This window comes from Tachypleus tridentatus, unplaced genomic scaffold, assembly GCF_004210375.1.
Source record: "Tachypleus tridentatus isolate NWPU-2018 unplaced genomic scaffold, ASM421037v1 Hic_cluster_2, whole genome shotgun sequence".
Lineage (NCBI taxonomy): Eukaryota > Metazoa > Arthropoda > Merostomata > Xiphosura > Limulidae > Tachypleus > Tachypleus tridentatus.
The window spans coordinates 31,390,611-31,416,364 of record NW_027467782.1 but is presented as its reverse complement, the minus strand read 5'-3'; the positions used below and the strand labels follow the sequence as shown (position 1 = coordinate 31,416,364).

At 35.2% G+C, this 25,754-nt stretch overlaps 1 protein-coding gene across 3 annotated transcripts in view; it reads right to left on the bottom strand.

The window, feature by feature from the left end:
• Positions 1 to 10,051, bottom strand: part of LOC143242935 (uncharacterized) — a 33,592-nt gene extending 23,541 nt beyond the window's left edge. For all 3 annotated transcript variants that reach the window (XR_013023472.1, XM_076486550.1, XM_076486551.1), the window contains exons 1-2: positions 9,785 to 10,051; positions 4,136 to 4,220 (exon numbers count right to left, since the gene is read on the bottom strand). Coding sequence is in view for 2 of the 3 variants with exons in the window: in XM_076486550.1 (XP_076342665.1) it covers positions 4,136 to 4,191 (56 nt within the window). In the remaining variant the exon portion in view is untranslated. The remainder of the gene's footprint in view (positions 1 to 4,135; positions 4,221 to 9,784) is intronic.
• Positions 10,052 to 25,754: the final 15,703 nt, after the last annotated feature.

Sequence of the window (25,754 nt, the reverse complement as noted above, 5' to 3'; positions counted from 1 at the left end):
TGCATTTGACTTGCAGTGTTCAAAAAGATGTGAAGGTGACTTTTTGTGTTCTTTGAATCTGGTTTCCATTTATCTACTTGTTTCTCCAACATAGAAGTTGTGGCAGTTATCACATTGTATTTTATAAATGATGTTGGTGTTGTGTTTGTCAGTGTAGTTTTTACAAATGGCTAATAAATAAAATCACTGATCCCCAAAGGCTAATTGTAGAAGGAAATAAGTCTCAAGGGAAAAGTTAAAAGTGGTTTGAATGGTGGCAAAGTGACAAAATAGAGAATCACATTAACATCCCAGTCCAGAAGGACAGCCCATCATAAAATATGATGAATCCAAAATGAATATATCAACAGGGAGAGTGTAGAAGTAAATACTACAGTATTTAGAAAAACAAAAGGTGTGAGATAAAGCTGCTCAATAACCAAAAATTGAAGAGACAGAGGATCCCAATTGAAAAGCCAAGGAAGAGACTTATAAATATGAGGAACAGTAATACAATTAGGTGAAAACTCACCAGGAAAACATTTCTTTTACAGTGATAAACTTTCAATGAAGGGAAGGTTAACATAAAACAAAAAACAAAGAGGCCGCTCCACTGAAGAGGTTTTATCTGAAAAGGATGATGACCCACAAAACGATTGAAATCACCTGGAACATGAGAGGCAATGATAAAGATATCTTGAGTATAGGTCCAGAAAAGACCTAACATATGAAAATAAATAGATCAAGAATAGGTGTCATTTTGATGATTGAGATAAGCAACAACCGTGGAATTGTCAGCATGAATTATTACCAGATGATGGCTGGCAAGATGGAGAAAATGATCAATGTACAGCTGGATGCTTCAGAGTATTGACACAATAAAGCTTCTTGGCCACAAACCAACCCCCCAGAAGGTTCATGCTGATTGACCTACACCTCCATTCCCAAAAGGAAACATCCAGGAAAAAATGTAACCCCAAACGAGGAGGAGAAAGCCTGGATACCTTCCAAAGTGTGGGTCCTGTCAAACCATCAGTACAGATTACTGACTATGGTATAAGAAAAGGTAATATGAGCCCATGCAAGACCACATCCCCAAAGATAGATCCTTAAAAGCTGTAAAAAATGGAGCAATAAGAACATGGTAAATTGATAGCTCCATTAAATAAAGTCAAAGTCGGACTGGGATGTGTGTTGAAAAAACACCCAAATATATCAGATACTGGGTAGGTTGAAAGAGAGACTTCTCCAATTTGATTAACCAACTCACTAGAGCTGCCTCCCAGAACAACTGAAGGGTATGATGGGCAAACTCCTGTTTGAAACAAGCAAACAGCAACCAGTTATCCATATAATAATAAAAACACATCCCGAAACATGGAGATGATGAGCAAAAGCTCACACCACCTGACAAAAACATATGAGACTGTTGCAAACCCAAAAGTTAGATACAAAACTAATATCTCACCCCAAAGATATGGTTGCAATTGCCAACCAACTGGAATATGTAAGTAAGCATTCACAATGTCCATCTTGATCGCCCATAAGCCTGAAGAAAACGCCCACCTGAGGGTTACAAATGAATCCATAGTAAAACCTGGGAGATGGAGAAATTGTTTGAGGCAGGACAAATTTATGATAGACTGCCAGTATCTGGTTCTTTTGGAAACAACACACAATTTGGAATAAATAAACAAGAGAAAGATAATCACAGCTTCAATGGCCTGCTGGGACAAAGTTTTGAATCACCTCTTGAGGAAAGAGTGTAGATTTGTTACATCTGGATTTTCAGAAAGCATTTGACAAAATGCCACATAAAATGGTTGGGAAAACTCTCTCTATAGGTGTGTAAGATAAGTGAACAAATTATATAGAAGAGTGGCGAGATGGAAGAAAGCAGAAAGTTGTTACAAATAGAGGTCAGCCAAACTGGATTAACGTCACAAATGGGTTATCTTGAGGAATTATATAGGAAAGCTTGTATTTGATGATTATGAGATGACCAAGTTATTCAACTTTTCCTTTAGTTTTTAATTAATCAACTTTTGAGCAGAGTTCATCATCTTGAATAGTTGAGAGATAGAAACAAGTGCAAAGAAGATAACTGCATTAATTCTGAACTCATTAACAAGAAATAAATAAGACAAATGAATGATAAGGCTTTTAGACTATATGATATTTCCCCAAGGGTTTCAAAAAAGGTTAGGGATTGACCATGTAAGCCACTGCAACTATTTCTTTTGTAAATTCTTGAATAATGGGAAGGTGTCAATGGATTGGAAGCTACCTAACTTCCTTCCTCTTTTCAAGAGAGGTAATAAAAATTGTTAAATGACTTTGCAAACCATCTTTTATCAGACATTCCAAAATATTTCCCACAACTGATGTAAGACTAACTAGTCTGTGATATTTAGGACAAGATTTTCCTTTAATATTGACTATGCAGTACAATTCTAAATATTTTCAAACATTCTTTGAAAAAAATTTGTTTTTGTAGATGAATGTAAGCATGTAGATTTGGATATATCTGAATTTTTAGTAAGCATCTGACAAGATGCCAAATAAAATACTTGTAAAAACTATCTTTATACATGTGAGAGAGAAGTGCACAAATTCGATAGCAGAGCAGCAGCACAAAAAAAGGCAGAAGATTGTTACAAATGGAATTTAGACAAACTGGATTAATGTCACAAACATGTTACCTCAGGGCTCAATCTTAGAACCTTTGCTCTTTTTTGACTTACATCAAATTACATAGATGGAGAAATGGTCATTGAATTACTTATTTTTACTTATAACTTTAAAATCTTTGGCATTGCTAACTGTAAAGAAAATACTGCTGATTTTGAAATGTGAAATGAATTTAGTGAATTGGACAAATAAATGGCATTGGTTTTAAATTATAATAAGTGCAAGATAGTGCATGTGGGTTATCATAACTTGAATTATAATTCAAATTAGAATAACCTTAACCATGTAATAAAGGTGAGGGATACTGATGTAATAGTCTCTTAAACCATCAAAGCAATGTATTGTTGTTTGTGGTAAGAGAAATAGGATTTTAGGTTTTCAAAATATTGAAGTAAAAGGAGGTTATAATTTCATTGTATAGATTACTGGGTAGGCCACATTTGGAGTACTGTATTCAACTTTGGGCTCCTCACCTTTAAACTGTTGTAAAGGAGGATCACTAGTGCCTAGAATGGAGGGCATGTCATATGAGTATAGATCAAGATCTTTGATATTGTTTTCCCTTGAAAAAAAAAAAAGAGAGAGAGAGAGAGATTGAGAGAGAGAGAGAGAACTGGTTGAGGTGTTTAAGAGTAAAGGAACTGGTTGAGGTGTTTAAGATTGTAAAGGAACTGGTTGAGGTGTTTAAGGTTGTAAAGGGAACTGGTTGAGTGTTTAGGATTGTAAAGGGAACTGGTTGAGGTGTTTAAGGTTGTAAAGGGAACTGGTTGAGGTGTTTAAGAGTGTAAAGGGAACTGGTTGAGGTGTTTAAGAGTGTAAAGGGAACTGGTTGAGGTGTTTAGGATTGTAAAGGGAACTGGTTGAGGTGTTTAGGATTGTAAAGGGAATTGATTATGATGATACATCACATTTTTCCATACTTACTGGTGAGAATTTTGGCAAGGTTGGAGTTATCTTCCACTAAGAATGTTTTATTTTTCTAACAGACTGACTGGGCGTTGGATGTTGTAGAGGTATATTTAAGCAAGTTTAACTTGATAACTGCATGAATGTTAAGGGCCTAGCTTTAAGATTTTTATTTATAAAATTATTTATTTAATATTTTTAGTCTAGTTTAGAGGATGAAACAGCCAAGATGAACCAACAGGTCCCTTGTTGTCCCTAAACATTATGAATGTTGACTACAAAACAAATCTTTACTTTATTAAATCATCTGATAAGCATCTTTCAACAGATCTTGCATTCATTTTAACAATATATTCATTTATCAATAATCACTGTAGTAACATTTAATGAAGCACTTAAGCATTAAAAATGTAAATGTTTTTTCCTAATTAGTAACCAACATTTCTTACAATTATCTTCACTGGTGTTAGTTTAGCCTTCTCTGCTATTAAAAATTATTCAAAACACACCTGAAAAACACTGAAATATAATACACAAAATCTTATTTTCTTCTACTTACCTGTCAATCTTGAAGCCAGAAAGCTCTGAAAGTTGTTCTGTATTTTTCTCTTCCATGTTTCACTAATTTGATTTTGTAATTATTTCTATAAAAATAAAGAAAATGGATATTAAAAAAATTAAATGATTACATATTCTTAAATTAATAAAGTTCAGTTTTAAAAATAATAAACTACAAACATTTGCAGAAAAAACAAAGGGCTCTTAATTTAGGAGAAGCATGTTTCACCTATTATAAAAAGGGTTGTTATGATGAATAAACCCAGGTGGCTTAACATAGGCATAAATATGTTTTCTCAAGCAAAAGTCATAACTGAGAATATCTTGTAAATATATGACATACCTGAAAACATACAGCTTGGTACAATATTCTGTCAATGCATGATAAGGATAACAGCCTACAGTTGGCAGAATACATGATACAGATGATAACCTAGTTTAGTAGAGTGTATCATATAAATAATAACTTGTAGTTTGGTCAAAAACAGTGAGAGTTTAAAAACACAAAATCTCTTGAACATGAGACTTGCATACCAAGAGATTCACGTCTATATGTTTGAAATCAATTCCAAAACTTCCCATAAATTGTTCAGAATTGAGAATACTTATCTTTCCTTTAAAAAACATAAAAAAGAAAAAAAAGAACATTTGAAACCTAGATTATGTTGAGCTTTTCAATGAAAACCTTGCCATTAGAATTTGTTTAGAACCCAAACCCTAACTTAACATTATATGTCAAATGTATCTCATTCACTATTTTTGGATTTCCTAACTTTTCCACTGTTCTTTACATATTCCAACTTATCTGTCAGTATAAATTTATGGTATTTAATCATGTATTTTTACATCATTTCTTTCATAGGCTCATTCCAAACACTAACCACCCTCTTGGAAAGTAATACTGTCTAAACTGCAAACATCTCCAGTACTGCCAAAATTTTAACTTATGACTGCTTACCTTATTGTTTTCACTGTTATACACAAAAACCTTTGATAGATCTATATTGCTGACACCCTTAATAATGTTAAACACCTTAATCAAATCTCCTTCACCTTTCTCCTATCCAGAGAAATAAATTTTGAGATTTTCTCCTCACAGAACAATCCACATCCAATATATACTCTTCAAAAAAAGAAACACAAAAGGCAAAATACGAGACACATTGTCAACAAGTTTATTCCGGGTAGTTCTGTATGACATGTGTGAAACTTTGCACATTAACTGCTGAACATCCAAAGTCTGCAAAGGCAAAGTCCATGCTCACTAGGTGAAGTTTAACGTCACTCAACGTCAATAACAAGTATCCCCCCTGTAAGCATCAATAACTGCTTGGCATCTCCTGCTCATGGAAGCAATGAGATGATGAATCACATCCTGTGGAATGGCTGTCCACTCAGCCTGCAAAGCTGCTGCAAGCTGAGGTAGAGTCTGTCGCCATCGCAGAAGTCGGTCCAACTCGTCCCAAAGATGTTCGATGGGGTTTAAATCTGGTGATCTGGAGGGCCAGGGAAGAACATTGATGTTGTGGTGTCTCAAGAAGACAGTGGTGAGTCGGGCTGTGTGAGGAGGGGCGTTGTCATGTTGAAAATTGTCATTGACGTTCACCATAATGGGTTGCACATGGGGCCTAAGAATCTCATAGACGGTTGCATACGGTCTGATCGAAAATCCTACGCAGCCCTGGTATGGTTGAGGCAGTAGACGTTGCAGTGGTGGTCCTGTCCCGAAGACGATGTAACCGGATGTTGCGATCTTGTGCGGGCGTGGTCACATGAGATCTGCCAGATCGTGGACAGTCACAAGTTGATCCATGTTGTTGGTGACGATTCCATAGCCTTGTGATGGTGCTTGGGTGGACATTCACAGCTCTGGCAACATCTGATCGAGATTCGCCTGCTTCCAAGCGACCAATGGCATTGTTGCGTTGTGCTTCAGTCAGTCTTGGCGTAACTGTATTGCATGTCGGTCGCTTAACACTGAGCTATGGAAACCGAGAACCTGTCACTTTTATAGGGATTTTGCACATGTTGCACTTGCAGAACATGCAGATCTCTCAAACAAATTTATTGGACACACATGCGTTTTGGCGAAAAAATCCGATGTTTTCCTCCGTTTTCAAAGTGCAAAACTTTTATCGTCATTTTGGTCTGACAATCAGTGCTTTAACACGTGTTATATCACATACTCTGAGCTTGTAACGTTATTACATATATTTCTCTTTAAAATAACAAAAATATCCCTTTTGCGTTTCTTTGTTTTGAAAAGTATATTATCCTAATAGCATTTCTCTGAACCTTCTCCAACAATTAAATATTTTTGTTCAGGAATGGAGCCCAAAAGTGTGTACAGTATTCTAAATAAGGCCGTATGAATGATTTATACAATGAAACAATATCTCTTGTCTTATATTCAATATTACTATGGATGCTACCCAAAATCCTATCAGCCTTACTGCTGGCTACAATACACTATTTAAATGACTTAAGTGATTTTGTGATCACAACAACATCTTTTCCTTCAACCACAGTTTTTAAATTGGAATTATGAAAATCTACATGCATCACCTTAATTATGAATAAACATTATCTGTTATTCATGATGATGTGAAATCCACTTGAAATAAAAATGCATCTCAGAATGGAACACCTTTATTCCTATACTAATTAATAACCTAACATCCAACTGCAACGCCTCCTACAATTCCATACCATTTATACTCTCGTCCCTAAGATGTGTCCGGTAACAATCAGTTGCAAACTCTCTTTGTTGACCTGAAGGTGACTCAGGAAGGTCAAAGTGTTGTTCTCTCCTTATCAATAACAGTGCTAATACTCATATCAGCCATTCTGAGACACATTATCTGTCATGTTATGACTCAATGCATCAAATTATCTTTCTGTAAGTCTGCAGCATCTTTGGTACAGTTACCCAACCCAAAAATCTTAAAGTTATCTGTAAATTTTTATTAGTCATTCCACAGTCCATATCATTAATACCAGTCATAAACAGCAGAGGACCCAACACAGAGCCCAGAAGCACACCAGTTGTAACTATCACACAGTCAGACCTGAAGCTACTTATTACTATTCTGTGCTTTCTACACTCATGATAGTTTTCTATCCAACTTAATAACATTTTCCTCACATCCACAGACTTAATTTTTGTAACAAGTCTTTTACGAGGTACCTTATCAAATGCTTTCTGAAAATCAAGTGAACCAAATTCAAAATTCTTCTTTCATCAACCCTCACAGTTACATCCTCAAATTAGACCAGAAGATTATTTTAATTAAAGAAAAAGTCTTGTTTAACCAAAGTACAAAACAACCTTTCAACGTCCTTAGGTCACCTGTACTTTATTTTAATCAAAGTTTCAACACCCATACTAACCTTCTTGAGAATACATTTTTACTTCAAGTGGGTTTCTTATCATAATTAAAGATTTTCCCTTACTGAAGCCATGCTGGCTCTCTGACACTATATCAAACTGCTTTAAGTGATTCTGCAATACATCTTAAATCATCCTTTCAAAAACCTTTCCAACTACTGATGTAAGATTAAATGGCCTATAATTGCCTGGACAATGTTCATCACCTCCTTTAAATATTGAACTACTATTAACCAACTTCTAATCTTTTAATACTCTTCCATGACTCAATGACCTATAAACAAATGTTAGCTAGTATTCCAACATAAAAATATCTAAGTTTCTTTAAACTTCTCAGATAAAAGTTGTGTGGTCCAGAGGTTTTATCAATTCTTAGGTTTCCCAATTTTTTTCTTACAATTTCAGAACTTAAAATATCTTTTACATCAATATATTCCCCAAACATCAAGTGTTCTAGCTAAAGCATAATACCTGTATATTTCTTTGTAACAACTGAAGAACTCATATAATGTAATAAGATTACCACCTCATAACCTTCTTAGTTCAGCCTTTTGCTATAATTTTTAAGAGGCCCAATCCCCATCTTCATGTTTTGCTTGTCCATCATATTTCTAAAGAATTCCTTATCCACTGTTTGAGCCAACCCTCATTCACATGTATTACTTGCCCTTTTAATTTTCTTTTTAACCAACTCTCTTGATTTCTTAGTCCTGTAAGTTCTTACTATTTTCAGTAATTTTAAATTTCATGAATGCATTATGTTTATCCCTCACACAACCTCTTAAACCTTTACTAAACCACACTGGTTTATTCTGATTCATTGCCCTATTGTTTTCTGTTGTGAATATGCATGTTCTGTAAGCATTCTGTAAGCTTCCCACACATATTCAAGATCTCCTCCCAACTCTTCATGAACTACAGAAGCCAGATCATGTCTCTTTCTATCAAAATGGATTTTTCTGATATTTGTAATTGGGGTACTCTTTTCTTAAATTCTACATGAAGTAAAATCCCAAACCTAATAATGCAATGGTCACTTGTACTTAAGCACTCACCAAACTCAACTTTTATCATATTCACATCAGATGCTAATATTAAATCTAATACAGGGTGTTCAGAAAGTCACTGTGCAGCTTTGAAAGCAGCAATAACAGCATTCATTCAGTCTATTTCAAGCCAGCAACTGACAGCAGTGTTTAGAAACAAAATAAGAAGGATCCAGACCTGTATTGATGCCAACGAACATCACTTTCAACATTGTTTATAATTGTCATTCATATTTATCTCCTGTATTCTATATTGAAACATCTGTTAATATATAAGTGCTTTAACACTCTCTTGTAGTGTTCTGAACAATTTTCAAAAACCTATCCCCTCACTGTCAAACTGAAAAGTATTTCCAATTAATATCCTTGAAATTAAAATATCCCATAGTAATATCTTTTTTCAGCTATCATTCTGTTTCATTAAATAATTTCTCATAAAATTCCATATTCTGAATTAGTGGTCTATAACAAATTATAGTTAAAAGGCTTTCCCTTTAAATCCACAAACACTCAAACCCAGTGTTATTTTCTTAATATGTTCTAACTCAACAAGGTGAAATTCACTCCTTCCTTATAGTTATTCCTCCCCTTTTCCAATACTCTATCTCTACTAAATAATCCATAACCTGGTATTTCAAAAGAAAAATGTGATAAAAATTGTTCAAATCCAACCAAATCCCAGTGATACCCATAATATCAAAATCCTGTTTCCACAACTGCTTTGAATCCATCAATTTTATTTCTAACACTTCCAACACTACAGTAGTGACAACTATTTTTAGATGTTAAAACATTAATATTTTATACCTCTTATATACGTTTTCTGTCAATTATGTTTCCTATTTTACTGATATCACAGCCTCTACCATTGTTTAAATCGAAGGTTCATAACAGTTAACTGGTGGTCCATGAAAGGGCTTCAAGGAGTCAGTAAACTGGGGGCAAAAATATTTATTTTATTCCTCCATTATTTTCTGTGTATGTATTTATGTGATTTTTTCTGGGGAGGGGATTCATAGCTTTCAAATTAGATTCTCAAACGGGTCAGTGAAAAAGGTTAAACACTGGTTTTAATTTACCACCACAGTCGAGTTAATAGTACTTGCTAACATACCTTTTTTTAAGTGCATGGATCTGTTAATGTTATTCTTCTTCAACTATAAAACTTCGTTCTATAAAGTAACTATAATAAAGTGTAGACCCCAAATTAACTTACTCAGTTAGTCACGCTCCAAATTGTCATTAGTTTTCAGGCTTAAATTAACATGATATAGTGGCAATTCCTGCTGATTGTTTAAAAAAAGAAAGAAGCACCGTAACACAGAAGATATAACTTTTCTTCTGCTAAACCGAAGCATAAATACTTGGTCATAAAATGTATACTTTTGTTTTTCAATAATTACTTTAAATACATTTTAAATATTTAATATTTATATTCACACTTTTCATACAACCTTGCCGCCACACAAATAAAAACTTGGACACCTATCAATTAAAAAGTTAACATTCTTTTACACTTAAATTATTTTAAATTAAATATTTTACTTACATTTATGTGTTTTTATGTATGAGAATTATACTTAGAGAATTAAAACTATTATAAAACCCATTGTACAAAAAGTTGAGTGAGATTTAACTTTCTGAGGAGCTGAGGGCATATGAAACTCATAAAATAATTACCAAAATATAATTTTTATTCATGTGTTTTTGTTACCATTTCAGTTGTTGCACTTATGATACATAAACTAAAACAAATCTATTGACTGAATGAAAACCAACGTTACATACTGTAACACTATATAACTTCGAATCAAAGGTGTAGTTTTGTAAAAATTAATTATACTTCAGGAACAATTTATAAATCATAAGAAAAACACTCTAAAAAGCAATTAGAAATATAATAAACTTAAAGGTACTGTACCTATGAATAATGATATAAAGTCAGGGGATTAAGGATGCGCTAACTGACAGCGTTTTCAAATAAAACGAACATTTGTATCTATGGTTAATTTTTCTTTGTATCTAAGGGTATTAACATATTACAGCTACACTGAAAACTGTTGTTGTGATAAAGACAATAATGTTAAAGTAATTATACGAAATCCAGATTAAAACGTATAAAGAAGCTTCCCACCCGAATTATTACATTAAAATATAGATTGATTATGATATTTTTAAATTAACTAGATTCCCCTGTAAGCATAACATAGGTTTACCAATAAATCTCTCCTCCCCCAAGTCGGTCAGATGTAAATTTGAAGGATTATAAAGCTAAACACCACGTTTCGAAATCCGTGGCGGGCACATAACTGATAGGTCAATGTTTAGCTTTGTGGTTAAAGACCTCTATTACTATTAGAGTAAAACAACGTTGTATCTTAGGTTACATCTCAAGAAACAACATTATTCCTCAAAACTGCCGATTTGTTGAAATAAACACTGATTTCACACGACAATGCTAGAGGGCGCTGCATTGGCTTCAAGTACAAAGATTACTTGAAAGCAATAGAAAAGCAACTGATTCGGCTGAACTCGGTTTTGTTGGCTTACAGCTCTTGCATGTTGTTATAAACTGCAGTTTGTCGATACAGACCTCGCAAGTCAGGAAACTGTAAGTGATATTGTTTGTTACAGTAATTCTGCTTACGGTAATGTATGAATAATTTCAAACATACGCTACATTATTTTTAGACCACATTTAATGTTATTTTTTCAACCAAATATAGTTATTAATTTCTTTATATAAGAGGAACTTATAAATAGAAATCTTGTCTTTCTAAATTGTCAGGTTAAGAAAATTTTGTTTTTCTAAAAACATAACTTGACTTTGGAAAAAGGTTGCCTGCGTATGTTTGTTTTTTGTATTTCGCGCAAAGCTACATGAGGGCTATAAGCGCTAGCCGTCCCTAATTTATCAGTGTAAGACTAGTTGGACTGACCGTACAAGGTAACGCCCCCATGGTTGAAAGAGCAAGCATATTTGGTGTGACGGAGATTCGAATAAATCAAATAAATGACGTTTATCTGAGCAATAAGAAAACTGATGAATCAAAAGAATATATAGTATGTGTAGCTGATTCATCAAGTGGAAAACGAAGTTTTGTAAGAAATATTAAAAACTTTGTAATACTAAAAACGTCTTTAATACTGATGTTTCAAAATGTCCATAAATTCCATCGTCTGCGTTAATATCTCAAAAAAGAAAAGTAAATTACAGTAGTTCATAATATTAAAATTTCAGGAACCAACATTACATTGAGTAAGATTTCGTATTTAATCGGAAGTTTAGATAAATCAGATTTAAACAATTACAATATAATGGTGCGTACAATAAAACACGCGGCATACACGTGCTTAATGGATGTCATTGTAAAGAGTAAGTTTTAGACAAAGGCTTAGATACAAGAAGAAACACCGTATCTTTAAAATAATAGTAAATATCAAATAAAGACACTGAGGTTTATTTGAAGTTTAGCACAAAGCAACACAATGGACTATCTGTGTCCTGCCTACCACAGGTATCGAAACCCAGATTCCAGCGTTGTAAGTTTGCAGCCATACCGCTGTGCCACTGGTGAGCGAATACACTGAACCTCCAGAACTGACTACATCAGAAAGAAGCTGATGTTATTACTCAGTGCTATGTGATCATTGAAAATGAAGAGGCTTTCTTCAACAGAAGTAATTCGTGCTGACGAGAAATTCACTTGAAGTAAAAATGTATCTCAAGACGGCTGGTATAGGTATTAACTGTTATTAAAATAAAGTAGAGACCAACATTTCAACCTTCTTAGGCCATTTATTTTTTTGTTAACCTGAAGATGGCCTTAGAAGGTTGAAATGTTGCTCTCTATTTTATTTGAACAAAAGTTTTAATACCCATACCAGCTGTCTTGAGATACATTAATGTCGATTTGATTTGAAATTAACATTAAAGGATAGTATCATAAAATTAAGATTTATCTGTTTTCAGGGGAAGTCAGTTAATGGAAAGTAGTTGAGAGGAAAAACAGATATTTTAATATGGAGAAGGAAAATAGTGTTTCAGTCTCATAAAAGATTAGAACGTCAGTAACTGTAGTTTCTATCAAAATTCCCAACTTATGGTAGTTTACAGACTAAATGGCTCGTATTAAGATAACATTTATCATAGTATCGATTTCTTCTAAAAATTTAAAAATTAGCAGCACTCAGACTCCATTTAACATTAGCAATTAAAACAACTCATCTCAAAACCTTTGTCAAAAAATCCGTCCTTGTTTATGGGCGAAGTCTATGTAGGATCGATAGTTTATGGTGGTACCCAGTTGTACATGAAACATAATGTTTTAAATGTATAGAAATACATTTCTTGTCGCTAGGTAATTTTACTTACTCTGAAGGAAATCCTGTTTAAGGAAGGACATAAATATTTCATAGAGTTTGATAAATGTGTTTCTAAGTTTATATAATTCCTTTTTATACCATTAACGCTGTGTCCGATGTTGTATTTCAGAACGGCTAGTACGAGTATTAACACTTTTTCTTTTTTTGGATAGGGAGAGAACAACATTTCGACCTTCCTAGGCGCTAGCCGTCCCTAATTTAGCAGTGTAAGACTAAAGAGAAGGCAGCTAATCATCACCACCCACCATCAACTCATGGGCTACTCTTTTACCAATTAATAATGAAATTGATCGTCACATTATAATGCCCCCACGGCTGAAAGGGCGAGCATGTTTGATGTGACGAAAATTCGAACCCGCAACCTTCAGATTAAGAGTCGCACGCCTTAACGTGCTTGGCCATGCCGGGCCATTTTCTGTTTTGAATTGTGTATCAGTTATAGGAATCTTGAGGTTAAGAAATGCTATTTGGTTAGTTTTTACCTGTTCACAGGTGAACTTAATATTGGGGTGTATCGAGTTAACGTGATTGAAAAAAGTTTCATTTCAAGTGGGTTTCTCGTCATCAAGAATGTGTCCCATATTGTTTTCTCCGTCACACCTAACATACTCGCCCTCTCAGGAGTGGGGCATTATAATTATCGGTTAATCCTTCTATTCGTTTATAAAAGATTAGTCCAAGAGTTGATGGTGGATGGTGATAACTAACTGCCTTCTCTCTCTTCTCACACTGCTAAAGTAGGGATGACTAGCGCAGATAGCCCTCGTGTAGGTTTGCGCGAAATTTCTAAACAAACCGATATTGTTTATTTTTCGATTTGTTATGATTTAGAGATAAAAGCAAAGAAAAACATATGAACTTAAAAATTCTATTGTTTTTCAGGACACTTTTAAAGACACAATTAGTCAACATTTTACCTCAAATACAAACATCAAAATGATATTGTACGTTCTTCGACCATTTGCAAACGCGTCTGTAAGAACAGCCCATAACGGAGATTCCCTTCTTTCTGAACTGGTAATTTTCATATCGGGTCTTTCAAGTATTGTATCATTTGGTAAGTAATAATTGTAATGGATGTTGTGTGTCAATATATCGAATCTTTCTTCAAACGCAATTCGTAGATGTTCCGTAATTCATCATAATGTATCCTACAATGTCTTTGTCAATATTAAAGTCGGATGTTGTCTCTGTCTTTCAACAAGGGTCTATCACTTATTGTATTGTTGAGACAACGTGTCGTCGCTTACACCTGACTTTACAATGCCATAAGCTGACAGCGGTTCAGCTTGTATCCACTGTTAGAACGGAGTGCAATGCCTCCACCTGATTGGCTACCTGGATACCCTAAATTAAATTACCAAGCCAAACAATTCAAATATGTTTAGCAGATGTCAGAAAACCTTTTAGGAATGAGGTTGATGTATATAAACTGCTGTCCAAAATCTTAAACCTAATGAGCATAAAGAAAAAATTTGCATTTTGCGTTGTTAGACTCAACCACTTATTTGAGTAGGGCTTCGAAAGATGAAAATAAGAAAAGGAAAAAATAAAAATAAAAAACTTTTCTGGCGTTTAACAGCAAAAATCTGAACACTATGAAATTAAACTAAATACTAGATGGTCAAAAGTTTAAGACCATACCATAAAGAAGTCCTAAACAGTATAGGAAATGCCCAGCAAGAGGTCTCAGTAGTGAGTTGTACGGCGGTCATTTCGAATACCTTCAAACATTCGCTTTGGCATGGTCGATATAAGCGTTTGCAGAAGGCTAGCTAGAATGGTATTCTAAGTGATGAAGATGGCTTCACGAAGATCATGCACTGTTTTGAATTGTCGTCCATTTATATAGACTTTCCTTGCCATCCACCCTCAAACATTTTCAATTGGGTTCAGTTCGGACGAACACGCTGGATGGTTCAAAAGAGTCACGTTATTCGCAATGAAAAATCCTTTGTTCTGCGGGCATTGTAAATTGCAGCGTTGTCCTGCTGAAAGAGCCAGTCATTTCCACACAAGTGAGACCTTCAGTCAATAAGGATGCTCTCTCCAATAAGCCAATGTCGCCAGCTGCTGTTTGACGCCCCTGAATAACTTGAAGCTCCACTGTTCCATGGAAGGAGAAACCATCCCAGATCATGATGGAACCTCCTCCACTGTGTCGTGTAGAAAATGTCTCTGGTGGGATGTCCTTATTGTGCCAGTAACGTTGGAAGCCATCTGGACCATCAAGGTTAAATTTTTTTCTCATCAGAGAACAAAATCTTCTTCCACTTTTCCACGTCCCATGTTTGGTGCTTCTCAGCAAAGTTTAACCAAGCTGTTTCGTGGTGTAGAAGGAGGCGTGGCCTTTTAAGACGTTTATGGTTTTTAAAGCCTTTCTCTTGTAGATGCCGTCTTATTGTTATTGACAACGCTAAAATCAGGGGTTCGATTTCCCTCGGTGGTTTCAGCAGATAGCCCGAGGTGGCTTTGCTATAAAAAAAAAACACTTATTGTTCTTGAGCTACATTCTGCGTGTGTAAGGGCCTTAATCTGGTTCGATGATCAGCTAGTTTCTTGCCTCACAACCCGTCGAATCCTCCTGCTCAACGCCAGCGAAATTTTCTTGGGCCGAACACTTGAAATTCTCGTTCCGTATCCCTCAGGGTCTTTTAAGAAATTTACAGCATTTTTACTATGCCCAATCTCAACGGGATGGCACGTTGAGAGAGACCTGCTTTTGCAGCTCGACAATTCTGCCACGTTCAAACACTGTCAACGTTTTAGTCTTGGTCATGTTTTTACCCAATGTAACACAGTAAATATCACTGGGAGATGTTGACAACGCTAATGCTTGAACACAAATGACTAAATTTCGTTACATGTTTACCGATTAACGCTTCGTTTCAGTATTGCCTTAAACTTTAGACCAGCTAGTATTTAGGCTAATTTCATAGTGTCCACATTTTCCCTATTAAATGCTAAAAAAGGTTTTCATTTTTATTTTCCCTTTTCTTATTTTCATCTTTCAAAGCTCTACTCAAATAAGTGGTTGAATCTATCAATGCAAATTGTTTTAGAATAGAACAGCCTTACTAGCAAGTTACTTATTGGTTGCTGAGAGAGAACAAAGGATAAAGTGTATAAGAATATATCTCAACAACACATCCTGGAATTCAGACTAACATTCGGTGAATATTAAAGTGAAATAATGAAATCCCCTGAAGACATCTAATTTATACATTTGTCTCACGGGAATGTGAAAGATGAAAAATAAATATAGCATTTCATGTGTAGTTGTCTGTTCTCAAGTTTGTGTGGGTGGACTTAAGAATACCACAAACCTACAATGTGTTGGAACGTCTTTAGGGACAATGAGTTGGCGATTGTGTTGTGAACCAAGTAACTTAAGTACAATAGAAGTTACTGATTACTTCGCGTCAGAAATTGAAAAACACAACACACATATACATATGTTTGAAGTTTAAAAATGTTAATACACCATAATTCCACAAATGTGATTCATTTCAACTAAAATACCACTGTCAAGAAAACCTGTTGTTTCTTTTTATGTACCTTGTTACCTATAAACACACTTATTTATATATCTACTTGTCTATCATTTTGACCACGAATTCCATTTTTCGTTTTCACACACACACACACACACACACACACACACAATCTGACTAAACCTTTAAACATACAGGGAAGATATAAGAACTCAGGGGATGGTACTGAAGTTGGGTCAAAAACCGATTTTCCTTACCCCAGGAACTTCAAAGAGTATATATATGCCTGGTGACAATCTGACCGGCAGCTTTCCATATAACAGCGGACACACGCATATACTTTGACACATAATACTGTAAAATATATATGTTATTATTACTTACGACTCATACTATTGTGCAATTGATTCTGTTTTTAATCATTGCTTTCGAGTTTCTTGGTTTTTTCACGTTATTAACAAAATGCATGATGTTACTTTAATTAAATGCAATTTCTAAACGTTAAATTTAAATATATATTTAGTATTTGGGTCTTTTCTATGGTTATGTTGTGTTTATTTGCTTTGCAGTGTTCGAAAACGTGTGAAGGTGACTTTTTATGTTCTTTTAATCTGTTCTCCATTTTTCTGCTTGTTTGTCAGTGTAGTTTTTTACATATTTGGAGAATTCTCAAGCTATGTATTTACCAAGATTGTAATTAAACGATTCATATGTGGGCATTGTTGGTCGTAATGGACAATCTGGTTTATGAGGTTTGGGGATGTCGTATATTTGTGGTGTGTGTGAGTCGGTCTTACGTAGGTAAGAATAAAGTGTTTTTGAAATTTTGTTGGTTTTTTTTTTTTTCATTTTTAGTAGTATTTTGTTTAGTTGCGTTTCGTGTGGGGTCTGGCATGGCCTAGCGCGTTAAGGCGTGCGCTTCGTAATCTGAAGAACGTGCCGGTGAGAAAGACTTACCAAGTTTATATGAGTAGACACTCTGAAGACACGTTTTGTTTTGCTCGTTGTAGACAACTTATATTTAACAATTGACAAAATCGGAGAGACTTCACTCATTTCTGTCCGTAGCAGGATGACCTTTTCAACAACTGACCTTGATATTTTAGAGCAATGTTTGTACAGTGATATTTTATGAAAGTACAAATACAATTTTCCACGGCTGAAAGGGCGAGCATGTTTGGCGCGACGTGGATGCGAACCCGCGACCCTCAGATTACGAGTCGAGTGTCTCCACAACCTGGCCATGCCGGGCCCTATTAAAAAGTAGGAACACTTCTAAAAGTATTACAAACTGATACTGAAGTCACAGAACTCAGAATGAAGTACAGTAACAATTATACACTGCTAAATTAGGGACGGCTAGCACAGATAGCCTTCGAGTAGCTTTGTGCGAAATTCCCAAACAATCAAAAAAAAATTAAATGATTATTCGAATGTTATTAATTCACCTAAAAATAGAATTTATAATATGAAATATTCAATAAATGGACAACTGTATTTATCACATGATAAAATAAATTTCTGTCTTCAATAAACACCAGTTCTACCTTGTTGTCTTCACGCCCTATCAAAATTAATATATTCTGTTTTAACGGATTCTGGCACACGTGTTTAGGGGGCCTGGCCCGCGACGCGGGCGCGAACCCGCGACCCTCGGATTACGAGTCGCACGCCTTACGCGCTAAGCCATGCCAGGCCACCTTATACTTATAATACTTAAAATTTGTCTGCCATTTGTTTATCCAACTCAATAACTTGTCTAAATCCTTTTGTAAAGCAGCAGCGTCCTCTTCGTAGCTAGGAACACCAAATAATCTTTATCAACAGCAAATTTAAATAATTTATTGATTATTCCTTCGTCTATATCAGGGGTTCCCAACCTTTTGGCACTCGTGACCCCTTACCTAAAAGTTTGAAACCCATGTGACCCCCTACTTAGGGCTTATTATCAGCAGCTTAATTTTTCTTTTATTTTCTGTGAAGGAGAGGGAAAGAAACATCTAAAAAATATTTAGTAATTCTGTAATTATTTATTAGCAAACTAAATCACACTGGTCCAACCTGAATTCACAAAAAGAACATATATTTCTTAAAATAATATTAACATAGGTTTGAACAGCTATCCAACCCAGCTAGTGAGATGCCTGATGTTGCATTTCAGCAGCAAGCTTTGAAATTCGTGGTCGAGCATTTGTTAGAGCCAGTCTCATGTCATCTCCAACATCCAATCTGTTCCTATTCTTTGTTTTTATATTGACAAGAGTGGAAAATCCTGCCTCACACAAGTAGGTAGAAGCAAATGGAACAAGGACACATAAAGCTATCATGCTGACTTTGGAGTATGACTGATACATAGCGCACCAGAACTGAGTCACGGATTTCACCTTGAAGAGATCACGAGCTGAAGAGTCATTCCTTAGATCCAGAAATTCATCTTGGATATCATCTGGGATGCTGGATACATTAAGTTCAGTACAAAATGGGTTCCTTACCAGGGCCTCCTGTTCCTGTGATAGCACAGGGAAGTAACGCTCGACTTCCTTTTCTAGAGACTGAAGATGTTCGGTAATCTTATCCTTGAGGAACTGATCCAGTTGGATCTGAGACTCATCCGTCACTCCACAAAGTTTTTCAAACATAGCGATGCTTCCAAGATTGGTTTTCCGATGCCAGTTCTGCAGTTTGGAAACAAAGGCCCGAAGACTATCTTGAAAAAAGAGAACATGTGTTTCCCTTCCTTGAAGCTTCAAATTGAGCTTGTTCAGCTGGTCAAAAATGTCGGCTAGGTACGCAACCCTTTTATTCCATGCTTCATCTTTTAAGTGAGCTACAAGATCTTTCCTTTCTTGAGTCTCCAGGAACAGCTTTATTTCATCTTTCATTTCAAAGACACGATTAATAACGTTTCCTTTCGACAACCAACGTACTGCTGTGTAGAAGAGAAGGACTTCGTGGTCAGCATTCATGTCTTTGCATAGTTCTTTGAATAGGTGAGTGTTGAGTGCTTGAGTCTTCACATAATTTACAATTTTGATTACAGATTCAAGCACTTCCTGCAGAGAGGCAGGGAGAGTCTTACTGGCGAGAGCATATCGGTGAATCATGCAGTGGATGCACTTTCCTTGAGGTGCTAGCTTCTTCAGTCTTGACCTGAATCCTGAATTCGATTCCAGCATAGCCGGTGCCCCATCCGTACAAACCCCACACACGTTTTCCCATTGAAGATCTTCGTCTTGAAAAAAGTTAACTTTTTCCATGACATCATCAGCTTTTGTTGTGGTTTCAAGTGCACTGCAGAATAAGAATTCGTCTTTGATGTCACCTAAATTAATGTATCTCACGAAGACAAGCAACTGAGAACATGAACTTGCATCTGTTGACTCGTCGAGCTGAAAGGAGAACAAAGGGGAACCCTTGATTTCAGTCAAAACCTGTTCCTTCACATCCATAGACATTTTAGAAATGCGCCTCTGTATAGTATTATTTGACAGGGATACTTGCTGCATCTTCTTTGCACTGGCTTTTCCAAGAATAAGATTTACTGCTTTCATCATGCAGGGTTTAAGAAGTGTTTCTCCAATCGTGTGAGGCTTTTTTTGTTCAGCAATTTCGAATGCAATCTCATATGAAGCTTCCACTACGGCTGCACTCTGCTGCTGAAACGACCCACTTCTATCGATTCTTTGGCCTTTAAGACACCGTTCATGCCGTTTGAAGAAATCCAAATCCTTCTTTGCGTGTTCTGGATGTTTCGTCTCGAGATGACGCTTGAGTTTTGATGGTTTCATTGACTCTGCACTCAGGACAGCATGGCACAAAACACACTGTGGTTTCTCGATGCCGTCGTTGGCGAGCACAGTGGTGAAGCCAATGTTGAGGTAGGATTCTGAGTATCTGCGCCGTTTAGCCATGGACACAACTCACCTCTACTGCTTACTTATCTCCTTGTTAAAATAAAATAAAAATGTTGAATAATGAACGCTTTGGCAACTGTAGATCTTACACTGACTACTTGTGGGGGGTGCAGGTAGAGTAATGATGGGATAAGTATTGGGAGGGAAGAGAGCGTGGTTAGTCGCGCGATTCGTCATCCACCAATCAGCAACGGACATGTGACTCACGTGTCGACAGCGAGCACACACACACTTAATCACAGCTAAACAGACACACAAGCATACGTACATGCTCGTGCACTCACATAATCGCTACTCACTAGTACACACATACATACAGTTGCAGACACATGCACATTCACATTCACTCACAGGCACGCATACATACACCCATAATATCACCTAATGACATTGAACTAACGTAGCACACCCACCGGTTTGGAACTCCTGGTCTATATCATTAGCGTTAATCAAAAAGAGAAAAATTCCTCAGGATGAGCCTCGAGGCACACCACTTATCACGTTAATCTTGTTTGACTGAACACCATTTATAACAACTCTCTGTTTTCTTCCATCAAGCTAAATTTCCAGTTAGTTAACTTGTGTCTCACAGCGATAGAGATAAGTTTCTTTACAGCCTTTTGTGTGGCACGTTGTCAAATGATTTCTCATAATCCATATACACCAAATCTACGCCTTTATATGTATCAACATACGCAGTAGCATTTTCAAAGCAAAAGATTTGTCAAAAAATGTCAAAAGATTTGTAAGACAAGATTTTCCCTTTGTGAAAACATGTTGACTATCCAATAAAAGTTTAAACTTTATTAAATTACTTTGTAAAGTATTTTTATCAGACTTTCTAAAACTTTTCCCACAACTGATCTAATTGGCCTATAATTACTGGGAAAGCATCTATTACCTCCCTTAAAGATAGGAGTGGCATTAGGTAATTTTCAATCTGTTGATATTTGTCAATTCTTCAAGAACTTACAAAAATTATGGCTCCTTCACCTCCTTCAAAACCCTCAAGGAAATATTATTTGGCCCATGCGTTTTATTATTCATTAAACTTCTCAATTTTATTTTAGTAAGCTCAAAATTTATGCAATTATCTTGTTCAACTTTTGGTTTATCTATCATTCCAATTAATTCATATTTCTTAAATTTTTGATGTATTTATTTAATTTTATCTCTTATACCATTTGTAACATGGTCACGGACTGACTTGCAGGCAGACTGAGTGGATTCTTTCGTTGTATCCATTGGAGTTCTACTACTACTACCTCGTGTTACATGAAATTTTAGTTGAAGTGAGGATGTAGTGGACGAATAGAGCACACAGGCACTAACTTGAGAATTTATAGTTAAAACAAAGAGACACGAGACTAAGACTTCCAATAACACTTTTATCTAAGCCTTCAAACACTTAGTATTTACCCATACACATACAGTTTTTTTTTATATTTATCACAGATAATTCTTTTACTTTTATTATCATGGTGGCTGATGATACGGAATAATAGCATTAGAATTACTTAGAAAGAGCTTGGGCGTGAAATGGCCTGGTTTTTACTTTTTGTAAGAGACATTTTTCTATAGTTGTTCCTCGATTCCTTCTTGACTTCTTTTCCTTCTTCTTTTGATGAAGACGAGATCTGAGCTCTCTAGATGATGATCTCAGTCATGTCGGATTGCGTGCTAGATTTTGAATATTTTGGTGTCTGTACTAGGACCTTTTATATCAGCTGAGTGGGGGAGGATTGTCGGCCTATTCATATTACCATGGTGTCAGCTGACTTCCTCTTTGTGATTTCTTCAGCTCAGTTCGTAATAATAACTTATACTAACGCGACGTCAAGCGGATAGGGTTTCTTCTTGTTTATGAACTCCAGAACTTGTGAATTACATAGGTTAGTCGATCATCATAGCACATACTGTCACGTCGTCCCGCTATGCAAGGATTTTATTGGTTTCAACGTCCAAGTTTGCTTAACCCCCCTTAACCTCGATTGCGTCATTTCACTTCTACTCAAACATACAGTGGATAGTCTGCCATCTTTAGTTTAAGCTTAAATAGCCCACTTTAACCTTGACAGTGTCTATCTGTACCAATATAAACAAAAAGCGGATGTTTTTCAGTGGCTTTCTCTGAATCTCTGTTTTAAATAACTCCTCTTGTCCTTTATAGCGTCAGTTCTTCATAAAGAAGCAATAAATCAAGCAGATGGCAACAAGTTTCTCGACATGTTTCCTTGAGCTGTCGTTATTCTATAAACATCATTGCCTTGAATATGTTTTTTTATACTTCACAATTTTCTGTTGACTATTACAGTTACTTATGAAGCATCCAAATACCTAAAGATGCCTCACCTTCGTGAGCCAGTTTGGTTTTTAATGCACCTTACTGTCTCTTAATGTACGAATATATTGATTTTGAATTTTGAAAACTTTTTCTTTAAACATTTTCCATATTTCCTTAGTGTCTACAAATAACTCAGTCATCCAATTTTCAATAGACAGTTCTTGATGCATTCCTTCAAATTTTGCTTTTTTGAAATTTGGAATAAAAATATCACTATTCCTGATTTCCATATGCAGCACCTATGTATTCCCAAATTTTCACCCTCTCAGTGAAGAGAGGTGAAAGCTCTCTTTCACAAGCTAACAATAAATTTAAAAGAGCATTATTTCTTGTAGGTTCTTGTACAGTTTCCATAAAATGCTAGAATCATGGTTTGACTCTAGCATTTCCCAATAAATATGCCTGAAATTAAAGTGACCCATAGTTATGGTTTCAATAGCAGCTTAAATTTTAATCTCACTGTTGCTCACTAAATTCGTTAGTTTCATTTAATGGTTTGTAACAAATTCATACTAAGAACGTTTTTTTCTTTAATTCAGTAACAAAAACCAAATTGAATTCGGTCTCCTTGCTATTATCATTGATATTTTCAACTTTATCAGGAGGTAAATCATACTTTTATACATGGAGCCACTCCTCCCCTTTTTTACTATTCTATCTTTATTAAATAACATATAACCATGTATTTCAAAAACATTTTATGATCAAAATCATCTACATTTAACCGTATTTCAATTATTCCCATGATATCAAAATGTATATTCATACCAGTTCCCCTAAATCATTTTTTTATTTCTTATAGCTCTAGCATTATACTAGTAACAGTTAAGCCTATTATTATAACTGTCTTTATACTGATTTCCTGTGCTAAACTTTTCTGTAAATTTCAATTTTGTTTCATTTAATTTATCTTTGCCCTAACCAGTATCTAGTCCTCTTTTAAAACTTCCTTTACTTCTGAGTTACTAGCCCTTGCATATATGCTAGATCCTCTCCAACTTAAGTATAAACATCCATTCCATAAAGTACTCTTCTCTCACTGTACTGATCCCACAAGCTCAACCAGCGAACCTGCTCATCCTTGCATATTAATTTCAACCTGGCATTTAGCCCTGGTGATCTACTCAAAATTTCATTTGCACAATTAACTCTTAGCAGTATCCCTAATACTCTCATTTAATGCCTTTATCTTTAAATGTTTTTATCAACCTCTTTTCGTTATTAATTAACTCCTCAGACTTATCATTCCCTATATCATTAGCCCCTATGTTCATAACAACACAGCATTGTGACCAGTCCCCTTCATTACATCCCTTGCTCTGTCAGTTGTGTCTTTTTCCTATGTCTCAAGGTACCAAAATCTAACTCTCTTTTTTTTTTCTCGCTATTTACGCCATATGCTTTGACAAGGAATCGCTCACAACGATGACCTCTTTAAATTTATAATCCATTTCCTCCACTATTGTTTTTACTTTCCTTCCCTCCAGTGGTTCAGCTGTTCAGCTGCTGTGAACGTGATCATTATGGACCCTTTGACAGCCTCTGTTGAGGTAAATACATTTATATATCCCCAAGATGATGTGACGGCACTTAAAGGACAATGAAATTCTACCAGCTTTTCATTAGATCAAAAGATCAGTAAATAATATTCAACCTCAAAAATACAATAAATAAAGGCCATAGTTATAATTCTCGATAATAAAATAAAATTTGTTACACCTGCTTTTGTACATGAGGACATAATTGCACTTTTCGATGAAATAATAAAGATCATTACACAATGCGATTTTATAGAACGACAATGTTTCAGTTGTCAAGAATATAACAAAGATTGTTTTACATGATAAGTTAATATTATTGCACCATGCAATTATATATATATATATATAGGTTAATGTTTCACTTCTCAATAAGATAATAAGGATTGTACCACCATACAATTATACGACAATGTTACACTTTCCAATAACATAATAATGATTGTTATACCGTACAATTATTCCAAAGAACAATGTTAATTTTGACGATAAGATAATAAACAACGTCAAACCTTACAACTGTACAAAAGGAAAATATGACAAAGGTTGTTAACATCATAAAATTATATAGAACAATAATGCACTTATCAAAGAGAATAACGTTTGGCATCCAGTTGCATGTTGTAAAAGAATAAAATAATATAATACAGATTATTACATCACCCAGTTTTCTGAAGAATTATGAAACGTCTGTCGATAAAATAAAAATTATTGTTTCACTACACCATAAAAATGTACAGGTCGAAAATATTACGCGTGTGTGTGTTTTCTTATAGCAAAGCCACGCGGGCTATCTGCTGAGCCCACCGCGGGGAATCGAATCCGTGATTTTGCGTTGTAAATCCGAAGACATATCGCTGTACTAGGGGGTGGCATTACGCTTGTTAATAATATAATAATGATTGTCACTCTCTAGAATTTTATAGAAGTGGAATGTTATGTTTGTGTGTAAGATAATAAAGATAGAATTTTATTAAAGAACTTAATTACAATATTCGACAAAATAATACAAATTTATCCCAGTCGAGTTTCCTATTTATTATGCCAGATATTACGATATCAAGTAGCCTGGAAGCTAAATTCACATTTGGAAGTAAATTGAATGTCGATATGTATCAAATTAATATTATTTGTCAACAAGGTTTACAAACAGTTTTCTTTCTTAACACAAATATATTTTAATGTACAAAGAACAACACAACTTATAATAACGTTTGGTACAAATAATTAGAAAAAAATACAAACTTGTTAACAATACTGAGTTTTCTATCTGGACGAAAATTAAAAATTTTATCGACGGTTCGCAATGAGCAACTTTTTTCCTTCCTCATATGATGCAGCTTACTTAAGAACTGTCTAGCTGACTGCTGCTGCGAGCACGCCTAATGTCCTCGTACACATATTAACGCCCGAAGTTAATACTGTTAAATTTCATCAGTTTTTGCAGCTCCTATGTACCAAGCCGTCTTGGGTGAATCTGCTCATATATCTTGTAATATCAGTCTTCCTT